This window comes from Malaclemys terrapin, chromosome 5 (assembly GCF_027887155.1).
Source record: "Malaclemys terrapin pileata isolate rMalTer1 chromosome 5, rMalTer1.hap1, whole genome shotgun sequence".
Classification (NCBI taxonomy): Eukaryota; Metazoa; Chordata; order Testudines; family Emydidae; genus Malaclemys; species Malaclemys terrapin.
Genome location: NC_071509.1, coordinates 124,540,099 through 124,562,672, shown reverse-complemented (window position 1 = coordinate 124,562,672; position 22,574 = coordinate 124,540,099). Strand labels below are relative to the sequence as shown.

Sequence of the window (22,574 nt, the reverse complement as noted above, 5' to 3'; positions counted from 1 at the left end):
CACTGCCAGCTTCTGTTTGACCACATATGTGCAGATTCAGCTGCTGCTCCCATGTCTGACTTCACCCTGTATTTTAACTGTCACATGCATTTGAAGTATTAAAGGGACACTATCAACTTGAAGCATGATAAATTAACACCCCCTGCCACCTGACATGCTCCACAGTTAAAAGAAATTTCATATTCTACACCTGTATACTCCTGCCAGATTTTAGGGTGTTACAATCAGTTTTCTTATTTAAAAAAAAAATGGTTCTCTCTCCTCTGTGTGAAAGCATACCACAAACAGAGGAACTAATTATTTATACAGGAGAAACTATGAAACTGGTTGTACAAAAAGTGCTGGCAAACGGATAAACAAGCAGAAAAATAGAGAAAAAAGTGTGTATTTTTCACTTGCAGTTACATGTCACTTGTAACAACAGTATGTAAACAGTTTTCTGGCAGTAGTCTATGAGGGTTTTTTTTATGTTGGTATCACTTTAAATAAGGGGGTGTAGTAGGTTTGGGACTGCAGATTTTCCAGGTCTTTCCAGGATAGGGAACCAATGATATAATCCCTGCCCATTGCCCCATCTGAACCAGTGGGAAAAATATTTCAGCATTCAAAGAATTTAAATAAGGACTTATTTCTTATTCCAAACCTTTATTTTACCACTGTTTTAAATTAGAACAGGATGAAGTCTACCATCTGCAGCCCATTGATTCATGGGAAAAGGAAATGCAGTCTAAACCTTACGTTACATATGGATCTATTGGCAAAAATGCACACATGGTACATTTGTTTTAAACAGAGAAGTCACAGAAACAAACAATTGCTAATTAATTACTAGTAAGATTCAGGACTAAGATCAAAGTGTATTGCCACAGTTATTAATTGGTTTTGGTCAGATTCCTCAAACTTGGGTGTCTGTAGTTGAAGATCTCAATAGAAGTGGTCTGATTTTCAGACATTCCGAGAAACCAGTTTTCACAGAAATCAATGGGAGTGCTGGGTGCTCAGCACGGCTGAAAATCAGGCTACTCCTATTGAAATGTCTAACTTTAGATGCCAAGGCCTTAGCTTCTCACAAACTTCAGCATGTACTTAATGAGTGCATGCGATGGGTCCCATCAACTTCAAAGCGACTTCTCATATGAGCACAATTAACAAATGTACCTGTGTGTGAGGGATTGGAACCCAAGTTTGAAAAGTTTGTCCCTTTTACTTGAATGTGCTCTCTCTTCAGCCATTCCTTTAAAACAAAAACAAAAAACAACAACAACAACTAAACATGGTTAGGACATCTCTACTTAATCTATTTGCACAAAGTATTACATATCTTTTCTAAAAATGGGAGATTGAGTCAATATTGTACATTTGTACATTGCTCTTAATCCAAAAGTGCAAACAGAGTGGTACACAAAAGTCTTCTTGTGAATTATTTTAAGCACCCTAAGACACAGTTACTCTGACTGATACTCCTGAAATATTACATAGCAGGAAGTATCAGGTCTTTTGACATCACTAATTTTATAACTATGTTTTATGACTCCATTAATATTAACTCATTTTGGGCCCTATCTGGGTTCCACTGAAGTCAGTAGTAATCTTGGCACTGATTTCAGTAGTCACAGGATTGGGCCTTCTTAAAGGAATTGAAAAAGTGTTCTCCTAGAATAAGAGGTGCTTGTTAAAAATATGCACATAGATATTTACATTTGTATTATCGGAGATCAGTGGTATCTAAAAATCCACTTTACAGTTCATAATGCTGCAAACCTATTAGGTTCTAAGAATACTACTCTTCGTGTTTTCTGAGACACATTACTATTGCTGCCATTTATGCAAGAAAGTATTGTGAAATCACTTTGTAAGCTAGCAGCAGAAGGCAATATGATGAGTGAATGTTTAAGAATCATTTTATTATTGCTTTACATCTCAATTTCTTTATCTTGATGAAAACAATGGGCCACATTCTGCTCTCAGTCATATTAGTTCAAATCTGGCACAACATCATTGAATCCTGAGAGCAGAATCTGGCCCCACTCACATTTTTATACTTTGTAACACTGAATGCATTGGTCATTGTTATGGTCAGTAATCAAGGCAATAAGGGGTAGGAAGTATGGGGCATGTAAAATCCATGGAGGAATGTGAGAGTCGGTGAGGATACTTTCAAAACCTGTTCAATGGAGACGGGATAGAAATAATGGAGGCTATTAAATACTGAAGGAGATAAAGTTATTGATTGCATAGATGACACTAATAAAATCAACAGGCATAGTCAAATTGTTTCAGGAAACGAACTAGAGAAGATACAAGGGCAAAACCAGAACAGGATTACAACTGTTCCCCACTTCCACACACACACTGCATTTCACTGGTATTTATATTACACATATATGCCCCAAACCTCAGGCCCTCCATCCGAGAACTAGGTGCACGGAGTTCCCAATGAAGGAATGCTTTTCCCCAGTCCCACAGATTGTTTTGTAGCTGCTTCTGACTGTCCTGGTTTTTGGAAGGAGAAATGGCCTGCTGGATCTGTGTAATTGTGGATCCGTAAGTCCTAGCTCCTCTCCTCTCCCATAATTTCCCCTCCAAAACCCTCTCATATAGAACTCTGCTCCTTGGTATGCAGAGAATGTGGACACTCTACACAGGCTTCAGCAGCCTGCCTCCTCATACAATAGAACTGCATTGGTTGTGCTGTATCTAGGTCCCTCCTGCCACCAAATGTTATCACCAGGAATTGCACATGTGTAATTGAAGGCAGAATTTGGCTCTAACGTGTCTGCAGGAAAAAGAATAAACTGGGTGGAGAACAAAGTTGCTGACAGGCACTGGATAGATAGGTGACAAGACAATCATGATGGACAACATGAAATCATAAGGGAAAATGCTAGGAGGGCTAAAGAGAGAAGGTGAAAAGTGTGGATACTACAGATTGGTGTCCCAAAACCTTAAATGGTTGGACCTTTTTGGCCTTGCCCTCTTCCCCCTCACTCATTTTAGCAAACTACCAGGTTCCTTACTCAGGGCCACCCAGAAGATTCAGGGGGCCTGGGGCAAAGCGGGGGAGCTGCGGCACTTGTACTCACCCGGTGGCGGTCCGGGTCTTCGGCGGCATTTCGGCGGTGGGAGGGCCCTTCAGTCGCTCCGCGTCTTTGGCAGCACTGAAGGGCCCCCCGCCGCAGAAATGCCGCCGAAGAGTGGGAGCGACTGAAGGGCCCCCCGCTACCGAAATCCCACCTAAGACTGGGACTGCCGCTGGGCCAGGGCTCGTGGGGCCCCTGTGGGGCCCAGGGCCTGGGGCAAATTGCCCCACTTGCCACCCCTGGACGGCCCTGTCCTTACTTGTCCCAGTATCAGCGCCAAGAAAACGTCATAGTTTTCAGCTCAACTGGCTGGATATCTTCAATTCCTGGGGTGAACCGTGGAATCTTCTGTAGCAGTGATGCCCCAGCCAGTTCAGTGGAATCTGAGGTGTGTCTGAACTGCATCTACGATGGAATGAATAAAGTCTTTTCAGGGATGGAATTGCAGAGAAAGGTAATGGATCACCTCCAGAGACAGACAGCACCCACAACAGTGTTCATCTCTATGCCACTTTTCTGGTGGAAGGGAGACTCTAGAATGACCTCTAGAAAGTGCTGGCTCCAGGTGCGTGGAAGTGGAGAAAGAGTCATGGTCATGGGCACTTCAAATGTACTTCCTAACAAATTATCATGAACTTCAAAATGAATTATTGTCATGTTATTTTAAAGCATCCTCCGGAGGTTATTTTCTAATGATAACTGGTTAAAACAGTTTCCAAGTTTGTTTAGATTGTAACCTGTGCAGGGCAAGGACTGTCTTTTAATGTGTGTTTGTATAGCGCCTAGAACTATCAGGCCCTGATCCTGACTGGGGCATCTTGACACTACTGTAATACAAGTAATAATTAATACTAATAAGGTATCCTGAGAGTTCATAATAGCATTTTATACCATTCAATTCTATGCATTCAATGCTATTTTAAGTCATGGTAGCACTGTGTGTCCAGTGATAGCACCACATGCACCAAAGAAGCTAGAGAGACCTCTCTAGTTCCCTCAGCTATCCCATCAAGTCTCTCAACATTTCTTACTGACACCTAGCATCATTCTACATGATGCCATTGTGGATGCATTCCAGCCCCCACCTTGATTGGTCAGTTTTGGTTTATACTTTAGTTAACTTACTGTTAACACAGTTGCAAACTAGATTTGGCTTGTTTTTCATTTAAAAAGAGAAGCCTCCAAGGTTTCCACATCAGGAGGGGGAAAAAAAGAAGCAAGAAATAGCTCATAAAAGCTATTAGTGTGTGCATAGAACCGGGAAATGCTCTCAGTTTAATGTACAACGCAGTCACTGGAATAAAACAGGACATTTTTATGAAGACTATGAAAACAAATTCTCAAGGTCAGCTGTTTGCTTGACCTGAAGTCTGTTAAACAAATTATGTTCTGTTACACCAGTAACTATTTTCTTCAATGGAGTTAAACCCACATAATAGAGCAGAATTTAGTCCATTGTGTGTCCCATCTGTGGGTGTGACAGACGGAATGAGAAAGAGTTGGAGGATATGTTTAAAAAAAGAAAAATGGGGAAAGAAACAAAACCACAAGGAACAAAATGCTAAGCTAGGGAGGTATTTTGAACACAAGGAACTAATATGAATCAAAGATGAAAGAAACAAAACCATTATCCACAAGTAAATATGTGATTTGGCATCCTGCAGTAAATCCCACATTTACAGTGGTATAGCCCTATGCTACTATACTCAATCCCCACTGGGGCAGCTGGGAAATGACAGTTGGGATAGGAAGACAAGGTGAGCGAGGTAATATCTTTTATTGGACCAACTTCTGTTTGTGAGAAAGAGAAGCTCTCGAGCTACACAGAGCTCTTCTTCAGGTTGGGGTAGGAAGTCCATCTGAGGTACTTCGGAAAGTTGGTCCTCACAGTAAAGTTTATGCATCCCTGTTCTTTTTCTCACTGGCAGCTGAGAGGAAAAAAAGCTCTTAATACCTGCCCACCGCCTTTGTACGCCACCAACAAGAAAACTGAACTGTAGCAGTTGGTGTTTTATTTTCATCAATGAGTCTTCAAGCCAATTGTGAGAATCCACCCTTTGAATAGGAGTCATTACAGTTCACACATGCTTAAACAATACTGTGCACCCCAAGATACTCTAAAATGCCTTTAAAATTTGTTTTTGGGGCAGTATAACACCTCTAATCCTGTCAGTAATCTGCTGAATGGGCATGGTGGCTGTCCTAATACTCAGCTGAAATCCAAGCCTCTCTTGCTTACCCTTATTATCTTCTAAACAAATAATCACTTTTGTATTGAGTGATCCATTCATCTAGCTAGTCCAGAAAACTTTCTACTAGAAAATAAAAGACTTGTCAAAAAGATATAGATGCTTCTGATTGTGAGGTTGTACAGAGATTTGCAAGAGAGACTGGTACAGGGTGTCCACATTACTAATCAACTCAGTGGGTGCTGCTATACTGCCTGCCATAATTTTGGGCAGTAGTGCTTCTGAAGTTCATACCGTCAAGAACAAATCTTGGTGTATGCAGACACTACATAGCTTATCCTGTGATGACATTCCAGGAACTATTGCCTTCTAGAGATAATAGTATTGGAATGATGTTTAATCATGAAACTGCATCCTGGGCACCCAGGTAGGGAGAAGTATTCATTGGGTGCTAGATATTTCTTTGCTGGCATCCACCCATCTATGTTAAAAACCATGAAGCGGCAGGTTGACTTGAAATATGCCATTCTAGTATTCTGCCAGATATTCCACTGCTCATTTTAGCAGCACCATCTAAAAGGTTGTTTCAGTGTCTGAAGTGGTCTGAACAAAGATGGATTCAAAGATTGCCTAGTGACTATAATACAAATATACAAAAAGTCTGAAGATTTAATCTAGAAGGCTTTAGTTATTTGGTATAATAATGTGGAGAAGCAGCCAAGAAAACAATGACCAGAAAGTTGTCTTTTTTACACTTACGACAGAAACTTCTCAAATGCTTCAAGGAAATCTGTGGAAGAGCTAAGCCCGTCTATGCCCAACAAATTATTCTTGCCACGAAAGTGGAATAAATCAGTCTCTTCCTCCTCTCCATTTTCATGTTCTTCTTGTCCTTCAATGAGGTTGGTCTCAGAAGTAGGAATGACAATGATACGTGGGACTGCAGTACTAATGATGGGGTCCAGGCCTCTGTTTATTTGAGTTTCCCTTTGTGAGGTATCTGAGCCTCTTCCTTTGCTGATGCTGTTCAAGCCAACGGGAAGAGAAGCTGCTTTTAAGGAACTGGTCACAATTGCTTTAGGGGAATTCTGTAGGACTGACCTCCCAAGCAGCTTCTGCAAGTAGCTGGAGGAGAGCAAAACCTAGGGTAAAAACAACACTAAATCTTTAGTACCATCATTTGACATATAACAACCATAGGTTATCTCACCCCACTGAAACTAATGTTTGAAATCTCTTGTACCAGTCCATTACCTTTTAGGTGCTAGTTCTCTTGAGCTGTTTCCCATTAATATTTGAGCCACTGCCCCAAAATAAAATCGGTATCATGTGATCAATGTATTAAAATTTACCCAACTATCACTTTTAGTAATGCACAACATACACAACAAAATACTAAATGAAGTAAAGAGATGCATATTTGGTCAAACATTTTCAGAAATGTGTAGGTAATGGACATTATCCCATTTTATGCTATGATCAATGGAGAAGCACATTCTGAAACACAATAAAGCATTATTTATCCATATTAATTTGGAACTGTTTTGTACCCATTCTGCCATAAGTTTTTACGGTTACTGGGCTAAATCCTCAGCTGCTGCAAATCAGTACAACTCCGTTGTCTTTCACTGGAGCTAGGACAAGTTACACTATTTAAGGATCTGACTTCCTGTTTAAAAAAAAAAAAAAAACCTTCCAAGGAAAAAATTGAAATATAAAAGGGAGATTTTTTTTCAGGCATCCCAGTAGTAACACAGTATTATGCTGCTGCATCAAAACTCTTTGGGGATGAAAGTAGAAACTTCCATGTGCTCGCTCTTCAGAATAAAACTGAGTTTATTTCACAACATTTTCTATTCATTGTGTTCTAGACAGGCTCTAATACCGCTCTCGTCGCTGTAGTATCAGAGGCTACATCTACACTGCAATAAAAGAACTAGTGCATAGGCCCAGCAGGCCCAGGTCAGCTGAGTTTGTAGCATGTGGCTTGAACTGCGGGGCTAAAAAATTGCAATGTAGATGGTCAGACTCAGGCTGGAGCCTAGTCTCTGAGACCTGGTGGGTGGGGAGGATTTCAGAGCCTGAGCCTAAATGTCTACACAGCTATTTGTAGACCTGCAGCCTCAGGGACTTGGTGCTGCGGGATTTTTATTGCAGTGTAGACATACCCTCAGGGTTTTAGAATAGCCTCTGCCCCCACCCTTAAGAAAGTTCCAATCCTGCATCAGATGCCTCATACAGGCTTTAAATGTTATTTCTCAAACATTTTAACGCATGAAACCTGTCACATCCTGAACCTTTTTTCTGTATAATGAACAAAGATTAGATATTTATATAGAACAGTTTGATTCTTTGTATCTTTATTTTCTTTAAATTCCATTTTCCCTGCCACAACCACAGTAACAATTTCAATAGTTATGTCCTGAGATGTTTCCTATGTACCTTGTCCTCACAGTAGGTGGCGCTGTAACCATAAGAAAAATAGATAGTAACATATTTAACAAAAAATAGGGAAAAGAAAAATAATTCCACTTCTTTGGCTTCAGAAGCTCTTCACTTTCTATTCACTCTGATCAATCTATAATTTCATGATGACTATTTTAGTTTACTCATTAGTTTACCTAGGACTCTCAAAAGATCAATCCAATCATCATCAGGAGTATAAAAATCAACCACCACCAACACGAATGCTTTAAAAAATGTAAATAATAATAATAAAGCAAGTTTTTGTAATCAGACTAATATTAATGTAAATAATAATAAAGCAAGTTTTTGTAATCAGACTAGTATTTTTTAAGTAAACAGGTTTGTGTTCTTTTGGGAGAACATCTAAATCCTTTAATTAGCTCATCCGAAGAAACAGGAGGGAGAGAAAAAGACAGAGAATGTCCTTTTGAAAACCTATTTTATTTCCCTTTTTTCCTCATAACTGGGAGCCAGAGACTCCTGAGTTCTAAACCTGGCTCTGACAATGACTCCCTCAGTGACCTTACACATGTGGCATAACCCCTCTTCCTCAGTCTTCCCATGTCCAAAATTATGGCAATTCCTCACAGGAATGCTATGAAGATTAGTTAGTAAATGTTTTCATGACATTCTGAACATGGAAAGCATGAAGTATTGTTATTATTTTAGGCTTTCCTAAAATAATTGCAATGATGATTATAAAAATACATAGTGAGAAATAGAAAGGAAGTGGTTAAAGAAAAATAGAAACCCCTCTCTGGCAAGGAGAAGGAATATGAAAAAGAAAAATATAATGAATACTTCACTCCTTTGGATATTTCCGTGAAAACTGATGTAGCTCAGGGCAGAGAACAAGTCTTGCTCTTTGTTTTATAAAGCATCTTGTACATTTATGGTAATATATACATGTTTATATTATTAACCTTGAGTGTCCTTAGGTCTCCTCCTCTCAACATACATTAAGTGTCTTTCTTCTATTGGAGGTATTTCTTTAGCACTGATAAACCATAGTACTTAAGCTCATAACATTAGTACACTGCAACATGATGGCCAAGTGTATCTTTATCTCCTTCTAGTGGCTGGACTATGTATAAAGAGGTTTTCTGAATCTGCTAAAGCCTCGGAGCTGATGAACTAGGTTCTTTAGCTCAAATTGTCCATGCTCATGCTTTTAGATCATGACAACCTGGTTGTAAGATATTTCATGTTTAAGCAAAAGATTTTGCATTTGTGGGAATGGGGATAGGACAGGTTTGATGCTATTGTCCATCTCTCCCTCCCTTTGGGTATCACATTGGATGCCTATAGCTTATGTTATAACATAACAATATATTCCAATTCCATAGACAGGAATTAATAATTTTAATTTAATTATAATGATTTCTGCAGCTACAGTGATGGTCATTTTAAAGGGATGCACTCAAAGTGGACAAAACCAGAATATGACACTCCCTAAATGAACACTTTAAGGATCCCTGACACAGAAGAAAAGTCCAGTTCTCCAAACAGGGCCAGCTAGAGAATTAAAACTCCAGCTCCCCAGCTGCATAAACCATTCACCCCACATCAGAGCTCTGTGTTTGTAGTGAATATGGTTGTGTGCGCTCACAGCACCATCTCCCAGGTTGGTGGGCCTGCCTTGCTCCTGTGAGCAGGCTGCTTGTTATAAATAACAGAAATCCTGCTCTTTAAAGTGCTAGGACAGCAGAATTCTTGTTAATTTCAACCCCTGCAGACTCACAATAATGTAAAGAGCAGGGAGAACAGAAGAACGGTTTAATGGGGTGACAACAAAGACATTAGCGCCAGCAAGATACCTTGCTGAACGATAGCATTGTGTCAGTCCTTGTCTTTGAAGTCTCATGGCTTTCCAAGACTAGGGGGAATTGTTAAAAAAGTACCATTTGGACTAGTGTTAAAATATGGACCTTCAGTATGCCTATAGGTCTTCTACACTCAGTATACATTATTGTTTCTCTGCCACAGGTATTTCTGTAGTGCTCATCCCCATTGTATCTCAGCTAACAATCAACAGAGAGTCCTGTGGCACCTTTAAGACTAACATGTATTGGAGCATAAGCTTTCCAGCCCACCTGCAATTTTGCATTAAACAATCTTGATCTGAATCAATTTACGAAGAAGATATAGGATACAGCTAACAATATTTGCCTTTTAATCTACGGATATGTAGTTACAGTAAATATTGCTCTCTTTTGGGAGCGTAGGTGTGCAAAGCAGGTATGGGGACTGCCCTGTGAGATCATTGTAACGGTCTGAATTTTATGATTAGAGCCTCATTTCACACTACCAACATAGTCACTGTCACATGACACATCACTTTCCTGGACCAGAGGAAAAGCTCTCTGTGGCTCGAAAGCTTGTCTCTATCATCAACAGAAGTCGGTCCGATAGAAGATACTACCTCACCCTCCTTGTATTTCACATGTTTTAGTGTCATTCCAGATTTGATGTGTAATCATGTCAGTCCATTGCCATAGGCCATTAGTCTCATCACTCCCAGGTGCTGACACAGAAAGCACATTCTCCCAACATGCTGGGAGCTCTGGGAGGCATTGCCCCTGGGTGGTAATTAGCTACCATACTCTGGCCTTGACTATATGTCAACAGCCCACCTGCAATTTTGCATTAAGCAATGTTGATCTGAATCAACTTACGAAGAAGATATCATAGGATACAATAAGTTTCCCAATCTTGACAGGACGGACAGTTTTTTTGTTTTGTTTTGTTTTAACGTGGAGCAGAGGAAAAGTGAGATTATTCTCTGCCTCAGAAACTTTACTATATTGATAAATACATGGACAAAATGATCCTTGACCTGACTCCAACTCCCAGCAAGATCAACAGTAGGTTTAAAGTATTGCAACCAAAATCTGTTGTAGACAACTTGGTCATGCTATCTAGAAGTCTAAAGTAAATGCCTAAAAGGTCAACTTTGTGTTTTTAGGGCAACCGGAAGACCTGATGTTGAAGTGCTCTCATTGATCTTGACAAGAGGATACATGCTGGAAGCTACTGAGATATGCTTGTGCATGTAAGCAGCACAAAGAAGAGCTTCACACCCTGCACCTGGGACACTCAATATGAATATTGTGAAAGCGCCTATCTGCAGCATTATAAACCACATATGTCAGTGAATAGTACTGAGAGCAATAGAGTGCAGGAAACCAATCAAGGGCTACTTATCAAAACTACTAGACAGCCATCCTTCGAGGACAGTGTGGCTAAGTTACAGTCATTAAAATAATGAATTACTATGGGTCAAAATGTCTATGAAGAAAACCTCAGATTTCCTCCCTCCACTTCTCTCTCAGGGGAAAAAAAAAAAGGAGGAGAAAAAAAAAAAAGAGATTGAATTTGGAGTTGGGGGTGTCTGGAGGGAATCCCCTAACTCTTCTTCCTCTCCACTGTTTTAGGCATTATGTCCAGACATGCATTTAGCAAGGGAGCTCTGCAGCAAGGTGAGGTCACCCAGTTTGGGTCCATTCCTGCCAGCAGGAACTGGACATTTCAGGCACCCAGCCTTGTGACTGAGGGTTAGACAGAGACTTCACAGTCAGGGCCCTTTCCCCACTTTCTTCTGCACAGAGGGTGTGAGCCTCTACTGTTTCCATATCTTCCAAAGCCAAGGCCTAAATATAGCACCTCTATATAAAACCCTAGCTGCCTTCCTCACCAAGAGACAGGAACAAACTGGAGGTCTGGGCACAGAGGGCCAAATCCTCAACTGTTGTATATCAAAGTAGCTCCATTGATTTAAGCGGAAATATGCCAGTTCACACCAGGTAAGGGTGTGGCCCAGGGTGCATGACAGAGGTGGGATTTGGCACCAAATCTCTTGCTCCCAATAGGTCCTTTACTGACACCTGAGGAGCAGACCTACTCATTGTCCATACTGGCTCACCAAGCTACAGAACGCTGGCCTAAGTGGTGGCACGTGATCTCTGTCATCATTGTCTTTTCTTTTGGTTTTAAAGTAATGAAACTGATTGATGTGACTTTTGCAGTGGCACTACTTGGAATGAAAAAGTGAGGATTATTCTGTCAACAGAACAGGACCGGCTCTAGGTTTTTTGCCGCCCCAAGCAAAAAAAATTTTGGCTGTCCCCAGCCCTGGGCTCTCAACCCTCCCCCGCACCAGTGCCCTCCCCCACCCGCACCCCTTGCTGCCCCAGCCCTGGGCTCTCTCTTCCCCCCCCACACCCCCTGCCGCCCCAGCACTGGGCTCTCCCCCCCTCTGCACCCCCTGCCGCCCCCAGCCCTGGGCTCCCCCCCACCAGTGCTGACTCCGCCCGTTCCCCCCTCGCCTCCAGCCGGTCTGGCACTGGCAGGGTCAGGATAAGCAGCAGGGCTCCCAGGCCACACCTCAGCCCAGGGTCCCTCCAGCCAGGGCTCCCGCCTCCAGGACCAGCCGGGACCCGGGAGGGCAGAGCCGGGGGACTGCCCTGGCAGAGGCCTAAGGAGCTGGGGCAGGGCAGCCCCAGAGGGAGCAGAGCCCTGGAGAGCGGGACACAGCCCGGGCCCCGCACGGCAGCACCCCGCCCTCTATGGCCCTGCTGCTGCTTCTGGCCACCCTGCCGCAGCCCATGGGCGGCTTGGGCTGCTTCACCCACCCGGGCTGCAGCGCTGGGGGACGGCTGCCCTGTGGCACCTGCAAGCGGCTCCATGTGCTCCGCGGGGCGGCTTCCCGCCACAGTGTCCCCCGCTCGGAGCCCGCCCGGCCCAGCCACAAGGTGCAGGCGCTGCTCCCACGCGGTGCGAACCTCAGCGGCCCCAGGGCGCCCCCCGCACACGATGCACTGCTGCTGCCAGGGCCGGCTCTAGGCCAACAACAAAAAAAAGATGGCCGGAATGCCGCCCCGGAAAATGTGCTGCCCCAAGCATGTGCTTGGTTTGCTGGTGTCTAGAGCCGGCCCTGAACAGAAGTAGGTATCACAGCACAGTAAATTATTTAATTTACCCTGCCCAAGATTCCATAAAGCATTAATGTTACTCTGCAGCCAGCAGCAATGTTTTATTGGGCCAGATTCCCATTTACATTAAGGCCCCTTTACACTACCCTAGCAGTGTAGTGTAAAGGGGCCTTACACTCGCTTTAAGTCCATTTTACATTGCTTGAGCAGCATACAAGGGCCACAAATGTGAATGAGGATGAGAATGGGGGTCCATGCCTCAGAGAACATGCAACCTAAACAGATAGCACATAGATGAAGTGCAGAGATGGGATCAAAAAGAACGCGCTAACAATACTGTACAACTTGTCAGTGACGTAATCATTCTAACGCTGTTTTTTTTTTCCCCCCCCCAAAATTATTTTCTACTGCCTGCTTTGTCAATGCTTTATAAAGGGGAGGACTAAGGTTTTCCAGGCCTTGTGGAAGAAGCGACATGAAAGAGACACCTGAAGGACGAGTGAGTGGATGCATTCAGGAGTAGGGAGCTCAGTTTGCTGTGATTCCCGGGATAGCTTCTCACTTAAACTATGCTGTCTCTAGAAAAAGAACCAGAGATCCAGAAGGAAAGAAAGGTGACTGAATCAGGTGACACTTCTTATGGTGTATTGTTAGTTCAGTTAGACATGTCGTAGATACAGCCATGAGGAGCTGGGTACCTACAAACCTGGGAGTACTAATAGGTTGGGTATTGAGAGTCTTATGCCTTTGTCTACTGAAGGTGTAGCGTTGGCATATTTTTCCATGTGATTCACAGCAGTACTATATCTGGAAGTCCAGTGATACTGAAGTATTGGCAAGAGCTGATTCAGGGGTGATCTGAGGTCATCTTCCGAAGTTCCACCTCTGGAAAAGTGACACTTCTGAGAAAATGACACCAAACTGCAGCAGTTTGGTTTGTAGTTTTGTTGCATCCACAAGAGATGCACTCAGTACTCACCATCTCCAGTTTCAGTGAGAGAAGGGGGGCAAGCTGCCAGACTTTCCCACTCTCAGGGAGAAATGGGAGTTTCTCTCTCCTCTTCCCCCTCAACAAAGATAAAACATTTTTTTTAATGTATACTAAAATGAGCGTGCAAAAAAAAGTGGCTTCCACTACTTCTGAATCTGACTTGAAACCGTGATTTTGTAGCAAATGGAGTCTGCCACAACATGGAGGTGAGTTCTTTAGATTTGGGAGTGGGATGAGATCAACCAGGACTGGAGGAGGTAAACATGCTGAGATAAAGCGGTCAGGTTCTTAAATTCATCCCCACTAACTGCATTACAAGTCAGCATTTGATCTGGAATGGTAGGTTGCTTTTCCAGCAAAGGCAAAGCTGCTGGGAAAAGAGCTAAAGCATTCATAGGGGCTGTAATGGTGGGGTGGGAGAAACCTTCAAAACCACAAATATGGGTGAGGTCTTCAAGATGTATCCACCTGAGCATCAAGGTTGAAGGGGTAAACCAGAGAAGACTTGCCAAAGAAAGATTATACAATAAAAACAAGAAACAACTAAGTCCTTCTTTTACCTTTTCTTCAGTTATTGCATTGCAGCTGTGGGCCTTCAGAAGCAGTTCCCTCTTCTCCTCTTGTCTCGGACATGATGAAAAAGAGTTACTTCTGGAAGGCTGCAGTTTCTTATGAACTGGCTCCACTGGTTCAAGCTCTACGTCACTCCAAGCCTAAACACCAGGTGAGAATTATTTCCAACAGTTATATTCTTTCTAACTTTTTAAATTTTCTTTTTCATCTGCTGGTAAGCAGGTTGCTTTTGCATGTAGACAAAATGAGAGTGTTCTAAAATGGGCCATATACCCAGCCCTGATGAATTCCCCATTGGACAAGAATTATTTCACATACTCTTGATTTTCAATCTTACTGCTCTCCTGGGATTTGTCTCTTTGGAACCACAGAGCTTGTAACACACAGTGCATCCATTTTTACCCAGACTTTTTACTCACCTTTGATCTCTGTAGTATAGTGATGCTTGTGGCACCTAAGCATTAGATATCCAGTAGCAGAGAGAGAGAGTACAGTCTGGAATGTGGGCAGTTACTCCACTTATTTTTCCTGTGCCTCACTAGGAATGGAGCTCAATCCTGATTTGCTACAATCCAGATATTCCATTTCTGGACCTATCTTGTGCAAAGATTGTGAATCATGACAAATTATATGTTGATTGTGTGATTCGGACAAAAGGCGGAGACCAAACTGTTTTCCACATGCACTTAAGTGAGGATTTGAAATGAGGTCCATGAAGGTGCGAAACTAATGCATGAACATCACTGGATCACTTCGTTCCCTCAGCTATGAATTGTCTTTTCATTTTTCCTTCTTTGTATAATTAAAACTACAGATGCCATTTTATTTACATTAGAAACGGGCACACACTCAGACAAGAGAATTTGTTTGGTGGAAACAGCTACATATTTTCTATTTGTTGCTGCCAACTTGTGCATTAGCAAGTGTGTTACCAAACTTCACCATGAACTGCTACCATGCAATATGCAAAAGCCACTGGGTTAAGCTTTTATTTCAAAGGACAACTACCCAGCTGCACTGAACTGGCATTTTAAAACCATGTTTCCTGTCAGTCACTGAAAGAATAATTGCCTCTGGCAATGTCAAATCAACACAGCACTGCATTACAACAGCAGCAGCAGCAGTTTTGTTTGAGACCTATAAGCAAAGGTTAGGCCAAGGCTGACACCTTTAAAGAACATTATCCCATGCCTAGAAAGGAGAATACTTTAAAAACAAAACAAAACAAAAAGACTCAACTGAGTTTACAGAAAATTAATGGTGACTTACAGAACAAAAGAAATGGCTCAGGTCGGGACATGTAAGGTGCTATAAAATGACTACAGTGAATTTCATTTAGCATCCACTAATCTACTCATTCATAAAAAAAAAAATTGTTGAGAGGGAAATAAAGGAGAAAATGAGAGTCAAGGAAAATGGAAAGGTGAAAGGAACAGGAGGATACATAGGAGAGGGTAAAAGAAATGAGTTAGAAGCCTTCCTTTTTAAAAAAAAAAACCTCTTATTTTATCATCTCCAGAAACAACATATTTCCAGCACCACCCTTGCATAAGCGCTATGTACAACTAGTGACGTAGGCCTTGATCTAGCAAAGCATTTAAGCATGTGCTTAACTCTAAGCATGTGAGTAGTCCCAGTGACTTTGCTGGATATGTATCTTACAGCAGAAAATGTACCTGCTTTTCTTGTCAGAATGCTTCATATATTTTATACAATAGCCTAGGTTTCTGAGAATAATCTTAATGCTTCCACAGAACCTCCAGGGCAATTACATTATCATCCATCTTCATGAACAATACCTTAATGTATCATCCCTATAGTCAGAAATTTAATGGCCTGTGAGTGTAAATTAGCTCAATGGGCAAAAGTTTCCATATTTTATTTACATTATAACAGAATTACTGATACTTTTTTTAACAACTCCTGTTGCCATGGCATCCGTAGCACTGCACAATAAATACAAAAATGAGTGATTCATAGAGATGGTTCAATAAACAATTGCTGCAATGTTTCTACCATGTTAAGGTCCTTCATCCTAACACTGTGACAATCAGTTAAATGCCTGGTTGAACAGGGAAGCCTTAAAATTTGCCATGAAGGCTGAAAAACTCTGGATCACACAGACTTATAGATTTTAAGATCAGGGCCATATGAAGGAGCAAGTTCCCAAGGCACTGGTGTTCTGCAGACAATACTCCTCCTGGAAACTTCTGTTCCATTCAGCAAGTGTGAAAGCATTGGAAGCAATTGTAATTGTTGCCGTGAGGCACTCAGGGAGAGGCATTCTCTCAGGTAGCCCTGACCCACACCAGTTAGTGCTTTTACATGATAACAGTTTTCATTAGCTCTGAAGCAGGAAGATTTTCTGACCACACACAAGAATCTCAAAGGGTACAGATATTCTCAGTTCAGTGTATGTTGATTTAGGTGTGTAGTTTCCTGCGGCTATGTCTGCGCTAGCGTTTTTCAGACAACTGGTGCAACTCCACTGGAATCAGCTATATATGACAGATTGCTAATGTAAGGAGGGGATAGGTTTTTACTACTTTATTGTCCTGATTTTTCAGAAGACTGAAATGTTCCCAGCGCACACTCCTAAGTTAATTTGGCTCAGGGCAGATCTAAATGATAGAGTGATAAAATGACTGTGCCCTGTTTACAAAAGCAGGCACCCCATGACCTGCTACCTGTAATGGTGGGAGGTTCCACCCAAAATACTAGTATAGGCAAAGCTTTTGTATCAAGGACAAACTGGTGTAGAATACTATCAAATACAACTCTTAGCCTGCAAAATAACAACAGGAAAAACACTGCGGGTCGATGGTGCTATGTAATTTAATTTTTAAAATACAATAACTTAGCATCTGTTATTCTTTTAAATTAAAAAGAAAATTTGCAGTAAATATATTATATAAAAGCTAGGGACAAAGTTTACCACTTATGTATTACCAAATGTATAGTTCTACAATGAAGTAGGGCTGGCGAACAATTACCGGTAGTTGTGTTCTATTATATTATATCGGTCACCATGGTATTTGAATGCCCTCCAAGAGTGCATTTAGTGACAAGACTCATGTATGTCACTTGTGGTTCTTGCCATATTATTCTTTGTTTGTATTATGGTAGCATCTAGGAGCCCCAATCATGATCCAGGAAACCATTGTACTACACGCTGTACAGAAGAAAAAAAAAAAAAGATAGTCCCTGACCCAAAGAGTTTACAATTGAAGTTAATTCTACTGCTGAAAGTACCTCGTAAGACAGAACTTTCCATTTCAGTTGGATGTCTAATTAAAATAACTGCATGGTCTGTCTGGAAGAGTTGCAAAAGCAATGGGCTTCAGACATATCTTAATCTGGTCTATAATTTTAAATGACAGATAGGTTTATTTGATTGTGGTATTACCACCAGATCTTTTCTTAAGGGAAGAGACAAATCATTTCACTATCTGTTCTGTTTTTAGTAAAAAAAAAAAAAGATTTTTATAAATTAAAGGCCTGATCTTGCAATTAACAGTCCAGGGGCAGAGTGTTTTGCAGTACAGAACCCTACTGACTTCAGTGGGGCTCTAAGCAGACGCAGCAGTCTGTCTGTGCTTTCAATTGCAGAATCAAACCTTGGTGTCCATCATGGATTTAAAGAGAATAAAGAACATAAGATGCACTTAATGTCAAATATTTGGATCTACAAAGGATTAATATAGACTTAGCTTGAGTGCAAAATGATAGTCAGTCAATTTAGTCTAGAGCTCCAATGAACAAATATTTTGACTACTCTGAGTGGTTTTCAGGACTGGTTGGAATGTGGGAGGAGAGGATCATATGTGTAAAACATAGGAGGATTTGGACTGTGTTAGAAAGTACTTAGGAGTGGTTTCTTCCAATGCTTGGTGCTAACATTGCTAACTATATTCACAGCAACCAAACACAGCTTTTCTGTTAGTACTTATGAAGTTACACAGTAGTTCAATGTGTGCATGGGAGTGGGGCAATTCCCTTTGATAGGTGACCAGAAATCTGTAACAAAAGGTTTTGTGATCCCTCTGCACCCTTGATTGGGATTTCTTCAATTTGCCAGTGAGTACTGTCTTTTTACTCATGTATGTTTATTTTACCATCTGTTTACAATACAGTTGTTTAAAAATCTTTCTGGTGCTGGGATCAGTTCACTGAGAAGCAGGATCTCACATTTCTAAAGGTGGATTGGAGAATAAAGTAGAAAATAAAGTGCTATATTTACAGTTTCTACTCAGACATTTACAACTTGAAACTATTGTAAATCAATTGGTGAACTGGGAAACAAAGTGTTACTATGAATAATTATGAAAGTTCGGTATTTATTTGCTTTCTGAGAAGTAACACTATGTAGCAGAAGAAAGCCATTCAGGTGGTTTGATAAAACAGAATGGACAGTTTTTGATCCAGTTTCTGAATACTTTATGTTCTAACCTGTGGGGAAAAGAATCATCTTCAAGCCAGATTTGTTATGCTCCCTTGTTTTGTTGATGTTCATCAACCCACTTCCTAGATCATACTGTTTTTTCAAAATCTATCTTATCGGAAGGATTTAAAGCATCTCTTTTGAAATTTGGCTACCTGGTCATGTTATTTTGACTCTGATATTAGTACCCTGAAATAAATAGTGCAAGTGACACACTACACATCCGTGAGTCCTCATCCTTGCCTAGACTATTGTCTTCCAGCCTAAAGGACAGCCCAGGGGTAAAAGCCTAACTTACTCTTAGTTCAACCTGTCACAGTGATTATCATCTTTGTAAATGTTCTAGATGATAGTTTGAGCTGAGTGAACTTTCTTATGCTGGTTCAGCGCAGTGTGAAATTGCTGAATAGAGTAGGGCCCTAGAGAGGGCTAGCACTGGCTGAGTGCATCCCCTATGCCAGTGTTTCCCAAACTTGAGACACCGCTTGTTTAGGGAAAGCCGCTGGCGGGCCGGGCTAGTTTGTTTACCTGCCGTGTCTGCTGGTTCGGCCGATCGCGGCTCTCACTGGCCGTGGTTCACTGCTCCAGACCAATGGGGGGCTGCAGGAAGTGGCGGCCAGTACGTCCCTCGGCCCGCGCCACTTCCAGCAGCTCCCATTGGCCTGGAGCAGTGAACCGCAGCCACTGGGAACCGCAATCGGCCGAACCTGCGGACACGGCAGGTAAACCAACTGGCCCGGCCCACCAGGGGCTTTCCCTACACAAACGGCGTCCCAAGTTTGGGAAACACTGCCCTATGCAGACCACTGATGTGCTGAGTAATGCCCTAATAGGCACAGGGTCAATGCAGAAGAGGCTGACTTTTCAGGAGTTGGGGGGAATGGTAAGAAGTCAGTCTGGGGGATGTGAGAGCCCCCAAAGGAACTTTTTATTTTTAGTACTATTCTGTCTGGTCCTATGGCTATGAAGCCTACAAGGCCTGGGCTCTATTGAATTTGACATGACAGATAAAGAGTTAAAAGTCTGAGAGCATTAATTTTCATAATTTAACTAAAAATATATACATTTTGTAAAATTAATGTGAATTTAATATACATGATTTTTCCACATAAAATCCCTCTGCACTGTCACAGCTATACCCCAGGCAGAGCACCAGCTGCTACGACACCCAAGATTCCACTTCTACAAAACAACCAAATTGGAATGCATGGTAAAAATTGGATAAATAAATCAAACGATAATATTCCTGAAGCATAGTGATTATTCCCATACAGAAACAAGTTTATTCTTCCAAGGCTTTCAGAAACAGATGCCAAAGTACGACTTTGGATACATTTTTAGAGAATTAACTGGGGACCTGACTTGTTTCAGACAGGCAAGTTTTATAACCAATTTCCTCTTTGGAAATAAGAAAGACTTACTGCTTCTCCAGTGGAAACTGATGAAACACAACTACTCTTGTTCCTGGAGGCAAAAGAGCGACGGCTGGAGACAGAGGCCCTGAATGATGATTCATTTATAGAACCTGATGAGAGATCGCTCTTTGATATCCGTATGAAAAATCGCAAGCATGGAACAGCACTGCGAATGGTTTTCCTAAAGGGGAACAGGAAAGTAAAAGTTACAAGCTGTGTAACACCACAAATACTAGCAGCACTGTTTGGAAAATGATCTGACAGAAGTTCTCTCTCTTTCAGTAATCTCAGTAAAGCTTTTGGTTTTGTTTTATAAAGATTAAAGATTACTTGGAAGTAGCTTGTTAGGGCTAATGTGAACTGTTAACAAGACAAAAAGAAAGACATGACATGGATTCAGCACCTTTTAACCAAAAGGATTTAAAGGATGCATGGATGGAGTAGTGAGAATTGAAAATACAATCAATTTTTAGTAATATGTTCAATTTAAAAAATGATTAGTTAATTTAATTGCAAATAAATGATTAATACTGCAAACATACAAAGCTATTGAACCATAATGGGTCAGATTCTCTCCTGTGATGAGATCTGTTCTGTGCATGGGAGAAGGGGAGCAGCCTTGGGGAGCCAGTTATTATTTATTTGTATCATGGTAGTATCTAGAAGCCTCAGTCACAGACCAGGACCTTAATGTGCTAGGCAATGTACAAACACAGAACAAAAAGATGCTTACAGTCTACAAGCATTTACAATCTGCACAATGTTTAGTAGCAATCTAAGGGCCTGTCTACAGAGCATGGCAATGCACACTAGACAGAGTCTGATTATGGATTTTTGGGGCCCTGGGCCAGAGCAAGTGCCCCCTCCTTCCCTGGCGCTCCTGCAGGGGAAATGGGGTTGGGGCGCAAGGGCTTCCCCCGCCCTCCCAGCACTCCTGTTGGGGAATGGAGCTGGCAGGAGTGCTGGGTGGATGGGCATAGTGGGGCAAGCCCCCATGCCCCGACCGGAGTGCCAGGCAGGCGGGCGGAGTGGGGCAAGCGCTTGTGCCCCAACCCTCCGCAGAAGCATCGGGTGGATGGGTAGGCGGAGGAGGTCAGGGCACAGGGATGCCCATTTTTCTGGGGACCCCCAATTGGCCGGGGCGCCTGGACATGGGCCCACTGGCTAATCTGCCACTGACACTAGAGGGAAGTGAATCTACAGTGCACCGATGTGTTGTGCATGAACAAGCCTGTACAGACCTGCTGGCATGAACTAAAAGTTCCCCAGCACGCTAGCATAACATGGGGCCAGTTAGGGTACATGTACACTGCAATAAAAAGCCTGTAGCCCCGAGTGTCAGAGACCATGTCCATTTACCTGGGCTTGCAGGACTAAAACTTGCAGTATGACATTTGGGCTCAGACTGGCGCCTGGGTTCTGAAACCCACTGTCCTCATGAGGTTTCAGAGCTCAGGACGTAGCCCGAACCTGAACATCTACGCTGCAATTTTGTAGTCCATCAGCATGAGCCCCATGAACCTGAGTTAGCTGACCCAGGCCAACTGCAGCCCTGCTGCATGTTGCAGTGTAGCCATACCTTTAGTGTGCAACGCACTGGCGTGCTTCAGAATTCACACCCCTCTCATGCACATTGTTGCACCATGCACAGGCCTTAAGTAACAGTTATGGGTCCCTGAGTTTTTGGGCTGATCTGTGCTGGCTCAGCCCCAGCATAAATTAGAGCAGCCGAGGGGGCTCCACTAATCCACGCCAGTTGGCTACACTCCACAAGGGACCATATGCCAGTTGAAAACTGGCAGATGAGAATAGGCAGAGCCCTCTGGTCCTTCGCCCAGCCACCCCCACTCCCCGTGATGGGGTGGTCAGTTGGCACAGGAGCCAGGCATGTTGACTTGAAGCCAACTGATGGTTCTTCCTTGCTGAGGGAATTGTCAGCTGGTTAGCGATGACTCGATTCCAGCTCCTTGAGGCTGCCTGTGTTGTGCAAAGCAGATGGTTCAAGGGCAGAGAATCTGGCCCAATGCCTTTGTACTTGGTATAATAAATCTACAACCTCATATCACTCCAGATTAATTCTAGCGCAATCAACAAAATACCAGCAAATATTGCTACAGACAGAAACGCACAAAGACAAGGAATAAGATAGGACAAGTCACACATACAATGGACAACCACTACTGCTCTGTGCACTTGTGAATCACATATCAGTGAAGGAAGCGAAGACATATATTAAACTCCAGAAGCACATGTTAGAGCTGGATGAATATTGCAACAACAACAAAAAATTGCTTGAACATTAATTCAACTTTTTAAACAAATTTGTTTGTCTATGTTTGCTCCCCTGTTCCGATTGCCCATTTCCTGTAAGTTTAACAGTGAACAACTTTGCATGCAGGAATGTGTGAGGAAATAGTGAATTTTCAGCAAATACTCCAATATTCAAGAAGAAAATATTATATTTGTAAAAGTGCACAGAGGCCTCAGA

General features: G+C 42.2%; 1 protein-coding gene across 4 annotated transcripts in view; it reads right to left on the bottom strand.

Moving 5' to 3' along the window:
- Positions 1 to 446: 446 nt before the first annotated feature.
- LOC128837563 (melanopsin-like) overlaps positions 447 to 22,574 on the bottom strand; it is a 78,955-nt gene continuing 56,827 nt past the window's right edge. For 3 of the 4 annotated variants that reach the window (XM_054028782.1, XM_054028785.1, XM_054028783.1), the window contains 3 exons: positions 20,093 to 20,267; positions 14,218 to 14,370; positions 447 to 6,411 (listed from right to left, as the gene is read on the bottom strand). In XM_054028782.1, the coding sequence (XP_053884757.1) occupies positions 6,025 to 6,411; positions 14,218 to 14,370; positions 20,093 to 20,267 (715 nt within the window). In that variant the 3' untranslated portion in view covers positions 447 to 6,024. Of the gene's footprint in view, positions 6,412 to 13,645; positions 13,734 to 14,217; positions 14,371 to 20,092; positions 20,268 to 22,574 lie in introns of all 4 variants that reach the window. The other variant, XR_008444981.1, reaches the window with a different exon arrangement.